We start from the raw sequence: 18895 nt of genomic DNA, 5'->3' as shown, positions 1-18895 counted from the left end.
CCTATATTTCATTATCAGTAGGATATCATATAAAATCGATTTTCAATAATATGTATCATTTAGTTTATAATCACATATCTCACTCATCAGAAAATTGCTCCTTTCAAATATTAATTATTGCGATTTGTTCCTTTAATTACATTGAAATCAATGTTGAATGCGAAATTAATATTTTTGGAAATATTTTTTAACAAGGATTGAAAGAGGGGTCTCTAGTGTCTGTTGTTGTCTATATAGACACATATAAATTCATTTAAGAATTTATGAAAAATATTGTCAAGAAACCAGGAACGTTGCCAATGCCCTTTAACTGGAAAAAAAAAGAATGGCCTAAGATTTTCAATTCTTTTATTCACTCAAGACCAGTTCACTGGTATTTGAGGTTCAAAATCAGTTTATACAAATGTACACAAACACAGTCAAGTATCACATGTACAGTAGGAGCAAGCGTCAAATGGGCCACAAAAAACATAAATGTGTATGAATCATCATTGGTTGTTTACAGAAAAACACACCACAAAGAAGAAAATAATGAGTTGGTTCTACTAATTTTTAAGGTAAATTTTAATATATTTTCAGCAACACGTTTTGAAGTTTCACATTTTACTATTATTATTATTAAGAATCGAGTTCTTTACTGTAAGCATTTCAAACGGTAATTGTTTGATCATTGCCATAGTATGAAGTAAAGGAGAACACATTGATTTGTACATTATTCTAAATCAAAGTTCAGCTCTGTGGTCATCATTATTCTCTTGGAGATTATGTATTTCAAACTATTTTGATTTTTTTTTGTTGCATTGTATTGAATTGTAGAATATCTACACTTCAGTTTATGAAGATAATCATGCTTATTTAATTGCATGGGGTTCTCAAAAGTATTTTTAAAAAATCAGGTCATCTCAAATATTTGGGTCTTTCATCTTTTTGCGTAAATAATTGATATGGATGTCATTTCATGATTCAAATATATAATTAATATAAAATTTCATGTCATTCAGGTCTTTAGTATTTGAGGTCTTTTAGTATGTCCCGTATACCGATCCCGATACATTGTTTTGAAAAGAATGAAAAACTCCGAATAGTTTGTAGTTTCGATAAAAACGCACCTAACACGAAAGTCTATGACCTACTATACATTTACAAGTTAAACAAAAAATGTGTAATATTTTTTAAAGGAATAACATATGTCTACATGCAAATTTACTTTTAATTCATTAAAAAATATGCATAATATTAATTCTATAAAAAAAACTATCCCGCAGAAACGCAGTTACAATATCTAAATGTATATCAAATAACGGACCGCCTTCTGGCGGCCCGTAATAATGAAGAAAAAAGGTTAAGTTTACAATACAATAAGTTGTTAAAGTTGGTTTCTGGAAGAACAGACTTTGAAAATTTTCTTAATAAAAATTGACAAATTTTTTACTTTTTTAATCTTTAGTTTTTAAGATCTGTGTACAAACATAGAATTGTGAGCAAATCTCTGTATCTTCCTTATAATTCGAAGCTTAATACTCAAATATGGTTAGTAAATAGAAATTGTAAACAATTAAACGCAAGAAACATGCACTATAACAAATAAAGAACACAATTTATTTTTTCGAAATGAATCATATATATATATACATATATATACCTACATATTTCCGTCAGCGATATCAAACTTTATTTAAACTGAATAAACTCGAGAAAATGCCGAGCATCTCAACAAAACCTATTGCATTCATCTACCATTACGCAAAAGATAATGCCGAATTACCGATAGAATGAATTGTATTTCAGTACTTTTTTGATACATCAGATTTTGCATAATTTGCGCAGGTAAACAGTTAACTGTTTGATTTACCGAAGTCTCTGTTTGATTTGATACGTAAACATCACGAAATACAGACGATAGTTCCCAGGTTACAAAGCATATTGATAAATAATGAAAACGAAACGAAAATCAGAACAAGCTAACACCAACGTCATGTGTGAAAACTGTCAACGCATTGAAATATTTAGCCTCAATTTACTTCACAAAATCGGCACCAATATATTTTGCATGTTTCAAAAATTCCCCTTCATACGCAAACTGTTGCACAACAAGCAAATTCATCATAGTCAGATCGACCCTTTTTCGTACAATGTCATGGCTGCTTTAAACAAAGAACCTCGTTTTAGAAGTATACGAGTCTTGGTAAAATGGGTATGCAAACCCGGGCCGTGGCAAAATAAAAGCCGGGGCAAATCGGCAATCGTCAATTTCAAATACGCATTATTTTGCAGCAATATTTACAGCGAACACGAATACACTGGTCCATCAAATATCCTGAAATTTTAATGAGATTGGCAGATTAACAACTGCCAATCTTTTTTTTTTTGCCCAGGCCAAGTCTTGCCTACCCATTTTACCGGATGCCGAACCCGAAGCTATTAAACTGATGATTGAAACACGCCTTTCCTTTATTATTATTTTCGTAATAACTCAGATTTGAAACAGAATTAGTCCTCAATTTTTGCAATTTATATTTTCCTTCCCATAAGGATAATTTATGCTAAACTACGTTGAATTGGACTCAGTAGTTCTTGAGAAGAAGATTTTTAAAAATGCACCCCTCTTTTTCTACAGTTTCAAGGTTTTCTCCGCTTTAAAAACAGATCGGACTTTCATTTCTGCAATTTATATTCGTCCTCCCATAAGGATGCTTTGTGCCAAATTTGGTTGACATTGGATAAGCGGTTTTAGAGAAGAAGTTCAAAATGTAAAAAGTTTACAGACGGACAGACAGACGGACGACGGACAAAATGTGATCAGAATAGCTCACTTGAGCTTTCAGCTCAGGTGAGCTAAAAAAGGAAATGTATACAGACAGAATAATAATTTAATTAGTGATGATAAAAATAGACGTAAATTTTGATCTTTCCTTTTCGTAGAAAGACAAGTAAGAGATAAGCAAATTGCCTTCATCACAATATTAAAAATAGATTCCTTAAATCTCATGAAACGTATATTAATTTGAAATTACTGGCATTTTTTAGCATTAAAAAAATGTCTGTCAGATAAGAAAAAACAATGAATTCCTTTAATTTTCGGAAAGGCATTTTGCCTATCTGTATGGCTTATTATACCAAATGTTACGTTTGTGGACAAATAATTATACATCTTAATTTATTGATGATTAAAAAGACATTTAATGTATTGAGCATGGACTTAAAGTAAAACAGATTTAACGACCTTTTATTTTTTTCTGTTTGCAGAGTCAATAAGTGCAGTAGCTAAGAGAATTGCGGTAATATACTTTTCTCAGTAAATCTAAGTGCTTTATTAAATATTTAATTTAGTTAACACAATTTCACAAATCTTCAATTTGCAGGCTTTATCATACCTTTATTTTTTAAAAGCGAAACATGGTTTAACTTTTTAACGCACTAAAACTCCTTAAACATAGTTAAGTCCTAAACTTAAAGATTCGTATGCATCAAAATCATATGTACAATCCCTTTGATAGCAAAAAATAAGATATTTTCAAATTTCTATATCTTAAAAACAAAACGATTCTAATCTTTTTTAAGCTTTTCATGAGTTTTGGAATTGATATTTTCAGTTGAGTGCACCATTGCCTTTTTCACTATTCACCTTTTTCCTGCCCGGCCTACAACAAAGGCTTATGATATATTTTAACTCTTCTTTGAATGATCTGCTGAGACTGCAATAAATCAGAAGGTCTATTGGTTTTCCAATGCAAAACGAAATTGACATGACTGAGGTAGCAAAGCCTTGATATTGTTCATAAATTGCCAAGTTGTCCACATTTTTCCCGCTATATAAAATCTGGTACGCGAAAAACAAAATGACAGGGAGTTCCTGCAGAACAAAGGAGACCCCCATAGCGATGTTGACCTTCATCAACACTACGTATTTGACGCGTTCCACGGCGATGTTATTAGTCAGTAACGAGAGTGTTCGAATGTGCTTTGTCAAGAGGAATACTAACATCATAATGGTAATAAAATGAAAAATAAACGGAATGATTTGGTTGTACAGAAAAATGATTAAAGTTATCGCCGTTCCAATCAGAGAATCGTTGATATCTGGGAAAAACCTCGAATGAGAAAACTGGCAACCGATGATTTTGTGAAGAGGATATCCCGATCTAAACTCCTGGATCAATGGCACTGGTTCAAAAACTGGAGTTGCAAGGAACACAAGATATGCCAAACATAGGGCGATGTGAACGAGAATAAAAGAGTAAAAGTAAGCAGACAGGTTGTGCTGTTTAACTCTTAATGGAAAGCCTACAATAAGCACTTGATGAAGAGACATCATGGTTTTAAGCCACACAGAGGTGGCATGAAACAACATTTGTACGCGAAAAGAAACGATGATTTCCGCACAGACGCGGTATTCCATGAACCCATAATGCATCTGGAACAGTCTCAGTAAGGTGTCTCGGATGCTAGAAGTGGACGTGTAGCATAGATCCATTACCATGATGGACAGAATGAATTTCTGTGTCACTCCCAGGAGCTTCCGTCGTTTGAAGATGACGAACATGAGAATCGTAGCTATGAAGGGCAAGATGTACAAAGGGAATCCAACTTGAAAAGAGTAGGTCAAACCCCAGCTTCCGTAGAGATCTACTAGCTTGAGAACGCGTGCGGAATCGTGCAGGGCTTTTTGCAAGCTCGTATAAACGTTGTTTAAAGCCGAAATCGCCTTTTCATCGGTGTTGTTTATGCTTTGCGATTCAGACATCGTTAAACAGAAGTTTGAGTTTGTTGATTTTTTTTAAATTCTGCAAAAACAAGAGAAAGATTAGTCAAATAAACATACATTGTTATTGATAACGCATGTTTGTGTTTTATTCAACCTTATTCAACCATAACAAGTTTACAGTTTTTTGGTGGGGTGTAAGTTCCGTAAACTTGCAATTGCAAGTAAACCATTAGGTTTGGTTCTTTTTTTAATTTGCGACAATTATGTATATTTGATGGCAATTTTAGAAAGTTACTTGATTTACTTTTGACCAGAGACAAGAAAATCTTGACATGTCATTCAAACATAGGAATACTGTTTAGAATACGTATAAAATTATAATTAATCATAAATACTATTTTTTAAGGTGAATAAATGAATATAAATCTCGTTTTATAGATGTTGCCCCACTTTAGGAGGTGGCAGGTGAAAATGTATGCATATTGTATATACAACGTTAATCACACTGACCTAAAAATAATTCATCATTCATCAGTTGAACATGGATAATGAGATAAGATAAAATGAATGTCAAGGAAAAAATTAATGACTTTAAAATCAGGGTGACTGGTTGGTTACAATATCTATCAAATTCTTTATAATAAAATCAATTAGTAATGTCACTATGAGGATTTGAATTGTTTAAAAACAAAGAGTGTTTCATCCTGAAACATTTATATACTGTCATTTTAAAAACATAAGTATCAATTCACTCGTAAAGAAGAAGGTCAATAATTAGACCGGTTTTCACGAACCAATAACTTTAGATACTGTGGTTTCATTAATTTTCAAGGGCATCAATTTTCGTGGATAAAGTGAAAATCACAGTTTCAAGGATACGTAAATTTGTGGCCAATGACCCTATCAATACAAAATGTTAATAAAAATTGCACTTCAATGAACATTTAATTTCATGGATCAACTAAACAACGAAATCCACGAAAATTGGTATTCAATGAATATTGATGAAACCACAGTAACATTTGCCCTACAATATGTTGGTTAACAGATCACAAAGGTATAATAAGAGCCAACTTTTATTGATAAGAATCACGTGATTTCCAAACACGTAACACAAAGACAGTACAGACACAGTAAATCAGATCTAGACATATAGATTGCAAAAACAATTATTTTAAGTTCCTCATCATTAAAGCACGTACGCGTGTGCGTGTGTTTCGGGTTTAAAGTGCCCTTATATCACACCTGCACTTTACTTGAAGCAGTTCCTTTGACCTCCTCGGTGGTTCTTGGAAGGAAGACACCGGGCCGACTACGAATGTTATCTGCAGTCTTTACATTTCTCCTGCAGGGTTTACACAAACTCCATAACAGGTGTTTCAACTCTTCCTTAAAAGCTTTACTCAGGCTACTGTAGATTAGTAGATCTATGGGTTTACCAATGCAGAAGGAAATTGACATAATAACAGTGACATAGCCTTGATATTGCATACCAGTCTTGTCGCTATCTAGGCGATCGGAGTTGACAAGGAACTGATACATTATGAATATAATCACCGGAAGTTCCTGAAGCACGAAAGACAATCCAAGAGCTATGTTTACCTTCATTAACGATATGTATGTGACTCGTTCGATAGCGATGTTTCCAGAAAAAACCGAAAGAACCCGAATTTGTTTGGTCAAAAGGACAACGAGGACAACGATGATAATGCAATGAAGAGTAAACGGAAGGACTTGGTTGTAGAAATAAAGAGCATATGTTATTACCAACCCTACTAACGAAATATTGATATCTGCGACAACTCTTGAGTGAGAATATCTACAGCCAAGGATCTTTTTGAGAGCATAGCCTGGTCTGAATTCCTGAATCAGAGGAACAGGTTCGAAGACTGGAGCGCTGAAAAAAAGGAAAAATGACACACACAAGATCCCGTGGACAAAAATAAAGGTGTAAAAGTAAGCGGATAGATTATGTTGTTTTACTTTGAACGGGAATCCTATCAATAGTGCCTGGTGTAGCGACATCAAGGTTTTCAGCCAGATAGAGGTTACGTGGAGAAACAGTTGTACACGAAAAGAGACGATGATTTCCGAGCACACCCGAAATTCCATGAACCCATAATGCATCTGGAAAGCCCTCAACAGGATGTCACGGATGCTCGAGATCGTGGTGTAGACTAAATCCATAACCATGATGCATAAAATGAACTTCTGTGTCACCCCTAGAAGTTTTCTCCGTTTGAAGATGACGAACATAATGATCGTTACAACGGGAGGTAAAGCGGACAAGAAGTACCCAAATCGGAAATTGTACTGCAGACCCCAATATCCGTACATGTGTTCTAGCTTCAGAGCGCCAACACCATCGTAGTAGGCCTTTTCTAGACTCAGGACCACGTTTGTCAACTTCTCGAGCGCTTTATTATCAGTGTTATTATCATCTCTCATTTGAGACATGATGTGTAAACATCAGATTTCCCCAAGAGCTATCGTTTTTTATCCAAATTCTGAAATGCGAAAGAGATTTCAGTCTCAATGTGCACATATATTATTTTATATATTTATTTTTTTTTTTTTTTTTTTTTTTTTTTTATTTATTTATCTTCCCTCTACAGTATTGGGGTTTTTTTCTAGTTCATGTGAAGTAATCGGTTTTTATAATGATTTTTATATTTTGTTACATTTTTTTTTCTTTTCTTTTGGAGTTTCAAAGGGATTTGAGGGACTAAATTTGATGATAATTATCAGTCATCATGTCCACATTTGGCTTTACATACTGAAAACTTCTGTAGCTTCGCCATGTCAAATGTAACAGAAAATTTAGCTTTTGAAAAAGGATGTACTGTAAAATGTTACGAATTTATTGCATATTGTTGGAATATGTTGCTTTTATATATATAAAAAAAATATTTATTGTAGCATTGTTAAAGGACATTCTAATAGAGATTGTCAAAGATAGGCCATGCTTGCTAGTCCTAAGAGAGATCGATAGTAGTTGCAATTTTAAAACTATATCAATTTTCTTTAGAAGTGGAGCACCGTTAAAAGATATATAGAATAAAGAGCATATAGAATATATTCAAATGTTAAAGATGAAATATTTGGGGGGTTTTCTTCACTAAAGATAGCTTATGGCAAAAGAAATTATCTCTGAAATGTTAAGGTAGATCTGGCTGCCACTGTAAACCAACTTTAATTCGCTTGCGAGAAATTTTCGCGTGGTTACCGAAAACCTCGCTGTCGCGAATATTTCTCGCCGCGGACCAATGACAAATGGTTGTTATAACAACACAGCTCCAGATAAGGCTTTGTCGCGAACATTAGTCTTCGCAAACCACTTTATCGAAAGAAGACCACGAAATAAAGTCGCCGCGAATAAAATTTGGTGTTTACAGTACATGTGCACAAGTCTAAAGTACTTCGTATCAGATAAGCCATACTAAATAATCCTAAAATTCAATTTTCGGAAAGTGTATTATTTTGTTTTATGAAATTTAAACCTATAAACATTTTTTTTATTTTATAGATATCTGATCACCCATGTTTGCTTACATCGCTTTGTAAACCTGCCGATTCTATCTCCTTTTAATGGAGAGTAAAATGGTCATTGTTAGAATCTGTATTGCTAAAAGTTAATTTTAAGGTATTTACAAATGTTTGTACTACTATTTGCACCTGAAAACTATGTTTTACTTAATTAAATGTGTATCGTAAATTATGTTGCTATAAATTATGCAAGAGCAATCTTTCTTAGATACAGACCAAACGTAACACATACATGTACATGTCTTCTAAATTAAAAATGCTACAAATTTTCCCCATTTTCGCAAATTTTGTGACACGCGAAAAAAAACCCTGAGTATACGGTAACTCAAGTATTTTGTTAAGGATTATTACACACTTGCTGATTGTGAAATTGGAAGTTGGTTTACTTACAGTACATTTTTTAAACATGGAAATGGTTTTCAAAACACAGAATGGTTTTTAGACACTGGTAACTAATCAGTGGTAGAAATAAACATTTTCGAAAACATTTTTGATACATGGAAATATTACCTTATGTTCCGGAGTTTGTCTCAATCGATGAGCAATGAAGATTAAGGTTCTCAGAGTTTGTAGAGATGGGCTATGTATATAATTACGATATAGATGTATATATATACACAGTATAATGACTATGTAGTATGTATAGGCAAAACATTTTCTCCGCAAAAGGTGAGAGAGTGAGGAAACTGTCTATATACCATTTTAAGAGACAACAGAAAAGTATTCTTTTTTAGACATAAAAAGGGGACAGACGGATTTTTTTATAAAGTTTTTGACGTCTGTTTTCTTTTCTTTTTTATAGTTTTATGACTGTCAGTCTACCTAATTTTATATTTTTTAAAACGAACTTCCGTCTTATATCGGACAATGCAGTTACATGTCGTTCGATTTGGAGTTATCTTTCTTGAGTTACCTTTTCGCATCGTTATAGACAGAATGTAACAACCATTTCTCTAGCTAGAGATTTTTTAAAGTTATTTCATTGTACTTTTTCATTAGGAAACATTTTGGTGTTGTTGTTTTTTTTTTAAATATTGATAATGGTAACATAAATATTTGAATTTAAGTCAAAAATGGAAAACACGTGCGCACGTTCTAGCATGCATGCGCTTGTCGGTAAAGAACTGTTGCCAGCACGAGAAGACGTCATAGTACTTGGCGGGGCTTTTTTATTTGTTTTTTTTTTAATATATTAATTTATAGTTACTTGCATGGTGCATTTATGGTGTGTGTGAGCCACTGCTACCTACGAAGTATGAAATTGAGAACTGTGCACGTGTAGTATAGGTGCGCCAGAAATTGGAAAGAATAAGACAACGCCAGACTTTCATTTCGTTATTTTTTTCCTGAATCACAGTTTTGGTTTTGATTTGTTTGGTTTCTTTTTTTTAATTCTTCACTTAATATCATTAATTCAAAGGGAAGACACACATAACACGTATATGAGATATATGAAGAAAGTTGTATATATACATACATGTATATAACTCGAATTTCTTCTTTTTAAACAACCGAAGGGAAGGGGGGGGGGGTGGGTTAGATAAATTATTAAAAATCATAAATAGAAGTAAATCGCATTATAACATTCGCACGCTATTTATTTTTAAATATATGTACATATAGGTTTCCCACAATTTTAGTGCTTTTTTACATAGAAAAATGTATTTTTATAAAATTTGGGGGTTTTTTTTTTAGGGGAGATTGGTTTTTGGGGTTTTTGTTTGTTTGTTTTGGTTGTTTTATTTCCTCTCTTTGGTGGGGGGGGGGGGGGGTAATATTAAAATGCACACGTTATGAACAATCGTAACAGAACATTTGTCATTAAACATAGCAAAATTTGTTTTTTTTGTCGGAGATGGGGGGGGGGGGGGTCGTAAATTAATTAAGCTCGCGAATCTGGTGTATCCAAAATATGATTTTGGCCTATCGCGCACGATACCAGCCATCTATCGACAAAACATTCGATACTGTACACGAAAATCTGCAAATAAATATGACATCTTAAAAAATATCTTTTTGGATAATATTTCTTAACCCATTAATACTTTATAGCTTAACAATTTCATATCTAAGGTAACTATTTGAGGTATAAATCTATTGCTGTTGACCTCTCAGTCTCCCGAACCTGTACATATTTTAAACAGTTATATATTCGAGCCCCATCATCTGACCAAGTCACTTTTATTGTAGATGGTGTTGTCAAAATAACCACCCTACATATATACATGTAGCTATCCAAAAAAGAGAGCCAAGTTCAAATCCAGCAGCCAAGAACAGCACACCAAAAGGAGGGCATTGTTTTTCGCACGAATCTAAAGAAAATGAAAGAAGAAAAATCGAAACCAATTACGTCTGTATCTTGTAGAATTATCCGCGGAAACCCCGGTGGTCATTAATTTTTTATCACTCGGCGTAATTTAATCAACGTACAGCGCGCATTATTTTGAACCAAATGATATATTTTACGACCGCCTCGGTAAAATATTGATGCAATTTTCGCCTGCCTTCTTGACAGTACGGACGGATCTATGGCGGACTACCACGGGGGGTCGCTTCCTCCGAAACCTGGGCCCCGGACTCTCGGTTCACGGCATATACTAAAAAAAAATGCGATTGATGAACTGACGATCCAAACGCTATTTATATTTGGCCTTTAACTATCACAGATTTCGAAATAAAAGCTATCTTTTTTTTCTAAAATTTCCTAAGACAATATCAAATGTTATATGGTGTCTTCAAATGGGTCTTACCGGGGTATTTTTGCAGAAATTGAAATGTGTCTCAGAGGAAAGCAGTTATTTTTTTAATAATAAAGAACGGAACCAAATGCTATGAAGGTCCTTCAAAACAAAAACAAAACAAAAACAAAAGCAAAAAAACACCCAAAAAAAACCTTCTTCGCATTATCACCTTCAAAACTATCATTGTTTTTTCGAAATCTGTTTCAGAAAAACAAAAATATTACTTCTAAGAATCCTAAAACAGTGCCAAATGTTATAATGAGCCCTTAAACTTTTAAATAAAAGCTCTTCGTGTATTTTCCCTTGATCGGTTATTTTAACTTTGACTAAGAATCCTTAAACAGTGCCAAATGTTATAATGGTCCCTTAAAACTTTTAAATAAAAGCTCTTCGTGTAATTCCCCTTGATCGGTTATCTTAACTTTGACGAAATTTATGAATAAAAGTTATGCAGGAATCAAAACATTGATATTTTTCATAAACTATATATGATGTTACCATGTAAAGTGTTAATCAATACATTATATATATACTAGTATATTAAAACTTTCTTCTAACCGAATCTTACACTGACCCGGCCAGTTTTTGTGCTCTTAAACTTTTTTAATATATTCATCAAAGCGACACATTTACCCCGTTCACGTTGATTTATTTCGGTTTTATAGGAACTCTACTTGACAACCGTGTACTTGATTATATCCACTGACGTCGCTAGCCAGTGCATTGTCTTTTCACCGGGATTAACCGCTTATGTTGTACATTTGTTATATGTTCACGATCATGTACATAAACGTTTGATTGAAGCTTCAATTGCAATCTATTTGTTTTAAATAAAAGCAAGTATTGGGCTTTTGAAGAGAACTATATATGATATGGGTCAATTTCGGCCCCCATATTTTGCCATTTTGCGAAGTGTTTCATGTACATTAAATTGTTTTGTAAACTTTTAGAAGAGTTGATGTAAAATACATTTTGTACCTATTTACATGTATTTGATTTATTTGCGCTTACTTAAAGTATATATCGTCGGTAGTGACCCTTTTTGTGACTTAATCAAAATCAGTCAAAAATGAACATTTTTCATATCTTTTGTTTCGAATTGGAAATGTAGAGCGACCGTTTGAACAAGGAAAATTTTTTTGGTAACTTACTAGGCTTGAATAGATACATCTTTGATTGAATATTGTATTTGTTAAAGCAATCTCCCAATATTTTTTGAAATAAACACTGTTTAAGAGCAAGCCGTTTTAAGTTAAAAATGCGAAATTGGCGGAAAAAGGTTAACATTATGTTAAACTGGATCAAAATGAAAACTATGAAAAAACGTTACATGTATATCTGTACAAAGAAAACAAAGAATGACTGTAAAGTGATGATGTTCAATTTAGGGACCATTTTAGGCCCATATCATATATAGCCCTTTGTATAAACTGTGTTTCCATTAATACTCGTTGGCATAAATTTTCGTGGATACAGTAAACAAATTTAGTTTCAATAGCGCGGAAATTCATGGCGTATGACCCTATCAAGTCCAAGGATATTAAATTATCATAAGTTAACAATATTGAACATAATAATCATAATATTTATAACAACTCATTTCATATTCATTTATATTCAACATCTCATATTTTCATTTTCCAGTGTTCATTTGTTTGCATTTTATAATTGCTATTACTCTTTCATTCGTTCATTGATCCATCTGTTCAGAGTATGGTTGTAGTACGAGTGGTAACGTGATTGTGAATGGCGGGTGGATCGGTGAATATGAAAGTGGGTGTTAGACTGGTTTTTCTGGTTTGTGTGAATACGTACGCATGTTAAGGCATATTATATCTTGGTTTTGGCATGCTATTCAATTCAAAAATAATTATCACGGCAAAACCCAAGACAGAGGCAAGTTGCACATCTTCATAGTCTGTCAAGAGGACTGATGTTTTACCTTTAAGTACATGTATTTAATTTTCAGTTGGTGAGTTACTTTACTTAATTTTATGCATTTTTGATAAGATATAACTTAAGATAAAATTGATGAGCTAAAATATGGAATAATACTGTTCAATGTTGTAAAATATTATAGATTACTAAATCATCATTTAGGTGTAGAGATATTCTTTTAGTTATTCATTAAATGGACATGGTCACGATTTTGGTCAAAAATTATTTTTCTGATTTTAACGTTTAGAAAGCTTCAGTGAGGTATTTTTAATAGGCATCCAATATTTGAGTGTCATTCGTTGAGTTATAAGCGAGTTGCAGAGCTTGCAATTCTTTGCTATGTAAACAAAGCTTTTGTTTACATTTTGAATGTTGAAGTGAAAAGTTCAGTTCCAGACCTAAAATGAATGTGTTAAACGTAAGGAACTATCTATCTATGCTTAAAACGAATAACAAGATAGACAAATCAGCTTAAAAAAGATATTTTTATTTGTAAATTGAACATATGTAAACAAAAACAGGGCATGCGCCTTGTTTATACATGACAAAGAACTGTGAGTTCTGTATCTTGCTTAAAACTTCAAGACAGGCTCTCAAATTTAATTTGATTATTAGAAATACATTCCTAAAGCATTGTAAACAATAAAAAAAGAAAAATAGAATTTGATCAAAATCGTGACCATGTCCCCTTAAACATTTAAATTTATGGAAAACATTAACAACGAAATCGTTGAAAATTGGTATTCAGCGAATATCCGTGATGAAAATCACAGTTCTGTATTATATTCACAAGACTACAATCTTCGCGTAACACAGTTGAACTCAAACCCATAACAAATCGTACAATTTAAAAAAGCTAATTAGAATTAGATATTAATTAAATGGAGTTCTGGAAAGAAGTTGCTCTTACTCTGTGTCATCCCACGCTGCCTTGTCCTGTAAGTATATTTTGTTTTCAGAGCTATGAGTTCCGACGTACTTGTCAGTTATTCTACCTTAAACTGAAATAATTTTGCATGTCAAGCTATCATAAGATATATTCTAATACATACCACCAGCAGACAGCCAGTCCATTATTTAGACTTGCTTCGGATTTCCCGACGCTTTCACTTTTTTATGTGTATGGTACATGTATATTCGATGGTTGGATTGGAATCTAAATTGATGTGTATGATCATTTAGAGCCGATGTTCTTAATTAAAGTTATGGGGAAAATATAAAAAGAAACAAACAAAAACAAGAATATTTGTAAAATAACCACAAAAAACCCCCCAAAAATATATTTACTTTTTTCCTCAGTTTGCACACGCATGTTCTTTTGCTATTTTCTGTTGATTTTATTTTTAAAACAGGTAAAATAGCCACTTTAAAGCGGCATAACTCCGTTATTTGGGGGGGGGGGTAGCATTTACTTCCGATTGATAAAATCTATAAAAAGATTCGTATCAGTTGGGCTGCATGTACCATTTTTAAAACTTTTCCATGAATTAAAGTAAGCACAAGAGCTTGAAACAAACGTTACCTGTTACTCGCCTCTTGTCAACATGTCAAGTTATATCCGGTGAATTTTAAAAATATTTCTTGTTCACACAAGGGCGCTTTATTTTTTATAAACAAACAAGGGAATTGTCTTCTCGGAAAAAAAAGATCTATGAAATAAAGCAATAACGAGTTCGGGGTGGGTGATAAGAAATTAAATGTTGTTATGTAACTATCTGGCGATGTAATTTTGTGTAATTAAAGAAGAGCTCTTTTGTGCATTGAAGGTAGAATAAATCATCTACCTCCTATTGTATGTTGACAGCTATTCTTTGGGTGGGCAATAATTTATAATAGACATTCACCATCTACTTGCATTTTTGGGGCCAATTTTATTAAGTTATAAGGAATGGACAATACTTCAAATTAGTTTCCTTGGGATATTTATAAATCATTTTATATGTTGTTACGTGGCGAAAAATTGGTTGCTTCGTGGTAATTTCTTATTTTTTAAAGAAGATGTGGGGAAAAGGCATTGATAAAAAAGTTACAAATTGTCGCACGTTGTGAATGTTGAATTTTTTCTATCAAAAATTTTGTTGTGAAGTGGGCTGTATGGTCGTTGCAATTTTAGACTTTATAAATCTCCTTCAAATGAAAAGCTCTGTATAGAAAAACATTCAAACTTTTAATTAAAATTTATGGAATTTGTCCTTCCTCGATTATTTTTTATTGCCTAACAAATCATTTTAAAAAGTATTTATTTGGTATATCTATATAGCATATTTTTTTTTAATTATGATGCGCATTACAGCATTTCGTTTAAGTTATGACGTGGTGCAGGGGTTGGCGAAACATCGACCTCCTACCAATTGGTTTTTTTTTTAAGGAAATTGACACAAATTAATCATCACGAGTTTGAATGAAACTACATCATGTGCAAAAATACGTATATGTGGAATTACTGTTAACGTACATGTAATTTTATTTTAAGTAAAATTTGTATGATATCTACCAGTTCCCTCCCTCTAAAAAACAAACAGACAATTAAATAAACAAAATAAAACCAAACACAAAAACCACAAACTAATAAAAAGAAAAGAAATGCAATAGAAATAAAGAAAATTCAATGAAATCTTTTTTTTAAAGCCTGAAATGCAATTCCTCTGTGCATGGCAGAGATTCATGACCTTGTAACGTTCAGGATAATTGGATTTGTCTGGTAGCTTTAATATGCTATTAATAATAAAACAAATACATCAATTCAACCAAACAACTGTAAAGCTTACCAAATCTAATCACTGTGGGGAAAAAGAGATAGTTGGTTGAAGATTCTTTTCACCATATAAATTAATAATTGAATATGAATTAAAACCGGCGTGAATTCCACCCACACGATTTCCCGCGTTATCCCATGGAATTTTGCCGTAGCCACTGTTGGCTATCAATTCTTAATTTTTTACATCTAGGTTTTTTTAAATTTGAGCTTTTTTGGAATATAAGGAATTGTGCAATCTTACGTGTAGAGTCGGAAGCAAATTGAAAGTCTGTTTTTGTGTGTGTTTGTTGGGGGGGGGGGGCTAGACTTATCAGAAATCTTGACCAAAAAAGGCAGGGAAGCCTATGAAGGGGAGATACCCTACCTCCTATATATCCTTCTATCTGTATTGCATATGTAATCTCTCTCTCTCTCTCTCTCTCTCTCTCTCTCTCTCTCTCTCTCTCTCTCTCTCTCTCTCTCTCTCTCTCTCTCTCTCAATTTACACCTGTAATTAATACATGTACCTGTCGTCACCGTTCTCAGTCGATTCCGTCCCGGCGACAAGCTGATTCGGGGACTTTGTTTTAAGGTACTCTTCCCCATTTAGATAAACATCTCTGACAATCGTCGGGTCTTTAAAAATCAGTGATTATCGTCCGCTGTATAGTTGATTAATCACCCGTTCAGTTGTTAGCGAGGTCGCGGGTGTTAAAGATAGCTTTTGGTGACGGGGGACGATTTCTGTTGACACCGCACGTGGCTGATTAGCGATAAGAACCAATTTGACAAAAAAACGCTTAACGATCTTAAAGGATTCTGAAAGTGGCGACTAAATACGATCAGTTAACGGAGATTGCAATAGATAGGAAGATATAACAATAGAAATTTCATGAATGTTTCTTGGGTTTTGTTTTTTAGAAGTGGCAGTTTCCATACCTTTGTTCCATTGTGTTCCATCTGAGTGCGAGTAATTGCATTTACAAAAATATTTGGTTTTAAACACAAACCCTTGTTGGAATTTTTAAAATGCTAAAATGAATTTCTATAAGCACGAGTGAATCTCTAAAGATACTGAGTGTCTCGCGAACAAAACCAAATTGAAAGTGCTAAAGACTCAAAGATTCAAATGTCAGAGAGTATATTTTGATTCTGCAACATTTATTCCGTGTTATATTTATAGTATTAAACTAAAAACACTAAATTAACTGTTTTTTATTTAATCAAAATGTTTAGCCAATTTAACCCATATACATCTCTCTCTCTCTCTCTCTCTCTCTCTCTCTCTCTCTCTCTCTCTCTCTCTCTCCAGACATATGTATTACTTAAAATTAAGATACACATTATTTTGATTTTTAAATAGAAACTATATTTCTGTAAGGGACATTCCACCTGATTTCATACTGTTTGGCATTTATTTCATAACATTACTTTTATACCTATTTTACATTACGTTAAATTTAAGTGAACTGTACTAGTGTACATATTCGGTACAAATGTACATGTAATTGCTATCTTGAGAGTCAATGCCGTATATATCCCCTTCCCATCTTGCAGTGTCTGTTGCATTGTATAATAATATCCATCTAATGCCAAATTTCCTTACTTATTGCAATGATCATACAGCCATCATTTATAGTCAGGAACCTTTCCAAGAGATATATTCAATATCATAAAAAGAAAAGGAGTGGATATATTGAGAAGTGTTCGCCGAGGATATTAGAAGTTTATTTTCCGGCGGGTGCCAAATATATATTCAATATTGGAGAAAATGAAAATTCTATCTGCGAAATGTGAAACTCTGTCTCCCATGGGAGCGATGCGTTCTGGCGATTAAACGTGTTTTATTTAACGTTATTAGACAAGTTTCTTCAAGTTTTTTATTTTATTCTTTTCCTTATTACAAATACGCCATATAACTCGCGCTCCCCGACCATATCGATTTCGTGTCGATTTTATTTGGATGTCACAGTTAGGTGAATGTTTTGTTGTTCGCTGAAAAGTCAGGAGAATGGGAAGCGTCTCAGTGAACTTGAATGCACGCTTTCTCCTCGTCTATTATTCCACAAAACAAACAAGATCTTTACATAGAGTACCTGTTTAAAAGGTTTCAATGGATTTCGGAGGAAAATAAAATAAACTATGATTAATATGCCCGTAATTCTATTGAACCCGGGCTATTCGGTTGACATAGGGGAACTCTGCGCTGAACAAACATTATTTCATATATATAGTACCTACACTCTTTTGCAACGTAATGTGTTTTGGGGTCGGGGGGTATTTTCTAAAGGAGCTTTAATGACGTATATTGATTCGGTTCTGACAAGAACTCTACATTTTTCATAAACTTCATTCTAATGGAACGTTTTAGAAATGGATCATTCAAATTCGCATTCATAACACTGGGCTTTTCTGACGAGAAAAAACACGTTCTTTGGATGATTCGACCTCATCTAAAGGATTTAACAATTTGATGGGGTTACCCCAACAATACAGACAGAAAACAAACTCTGCTCTGTAAACATGGTGATAATTTATAATGTAAGGCAAAAACTCATTACGTACATGCATACTTTCAATTTATAATGTACCCCTTTGTTGGATTTTCTTCTCAATCGATACAAGAGAATTGCCGAAAGTCAAGGAACGAAGGAAAAATATAGTGTATATGTATGTATGCACAGAAGAAGTTTATAACGCAAAGTCATGATGCGCTCTCTCTCTCTCTCTCTCTCTCTCTCTCTCTCTCTCTCTCTCTCTCTCTCTCTCTCTCTCTCTCTCTCTCTCTCTCTCTCTCTCTCTCTCTCTCTCTAGCATATGAAGCCTATGCAATTATTTTCGGAGTTGCGGAAATATTTCCACCTTCTGCCTCCTGTTTCTAAAATGATTGACCAGTTAATCGTGGGTTTTTTTGTGCAATTCGAAATTTACATTGAAATTTTCTTGAAAAAGACAAAATGTGATAGATCCGGGCGGTTTTTGTCTATTGTCTTTATTAAGCTAGAATCACGTTGTCTCTTAATAATTTATATGTATATCTACTGTCATAATTTCAACCAGTACAATGTATATATTGACATTTGATACTTTTTTGTTTAATATTAAACATTACTTTGTGTTATCATTGTATAGGAAAAGATATTCTAAGTTTTCAGAACGTGTGCCTAATTCTTTTTGTTTTCAATCAAACAATAAGTTGAACAATATGTTCAAATCAAGTCACAAAAT

At 33.3% G+C, this 18895-nt stretch overlaps 1 protein-coding gene across 1 annotated transcript; it reads right to left on the bottom strand.

Annotated features, from left to right (window-relative positions):
• Positions 1-3589: 3589 nt before the first annotated feature.
• On the bottom strand, positions 3590-4744 carry LOC117688432 (kappa-type opioid receptor-like). The gene has a single exon (XM_034466496.2). It carries the CDS (start codon positions 4742-4744, stop codon positions 3590-3592), a length of 1155 nt encoding a protein of 384 aa, XP_034322387.2.
• Positions 4745-18895: the final 14151 nt, after the last annotated feature.

This window comes from Magallana gigas, chromosome 1 (genome assembly GCF_963853765.1).
Source record: "Magallana gigas chromosome 1, xbMagGiga1.1, whole genome shotgun sequence".
In the NCBI taxonomy this organism is placed as follows: domain Eukaryota; kingdom Metazoa; phylum Mollusca; class Bivalvia; order Ostreida; family Ostreidae; genus Magallana; species Magallana gigas.
This window is presented reverse-complemented; position numbering and strand designations above follow the sequence as displayed.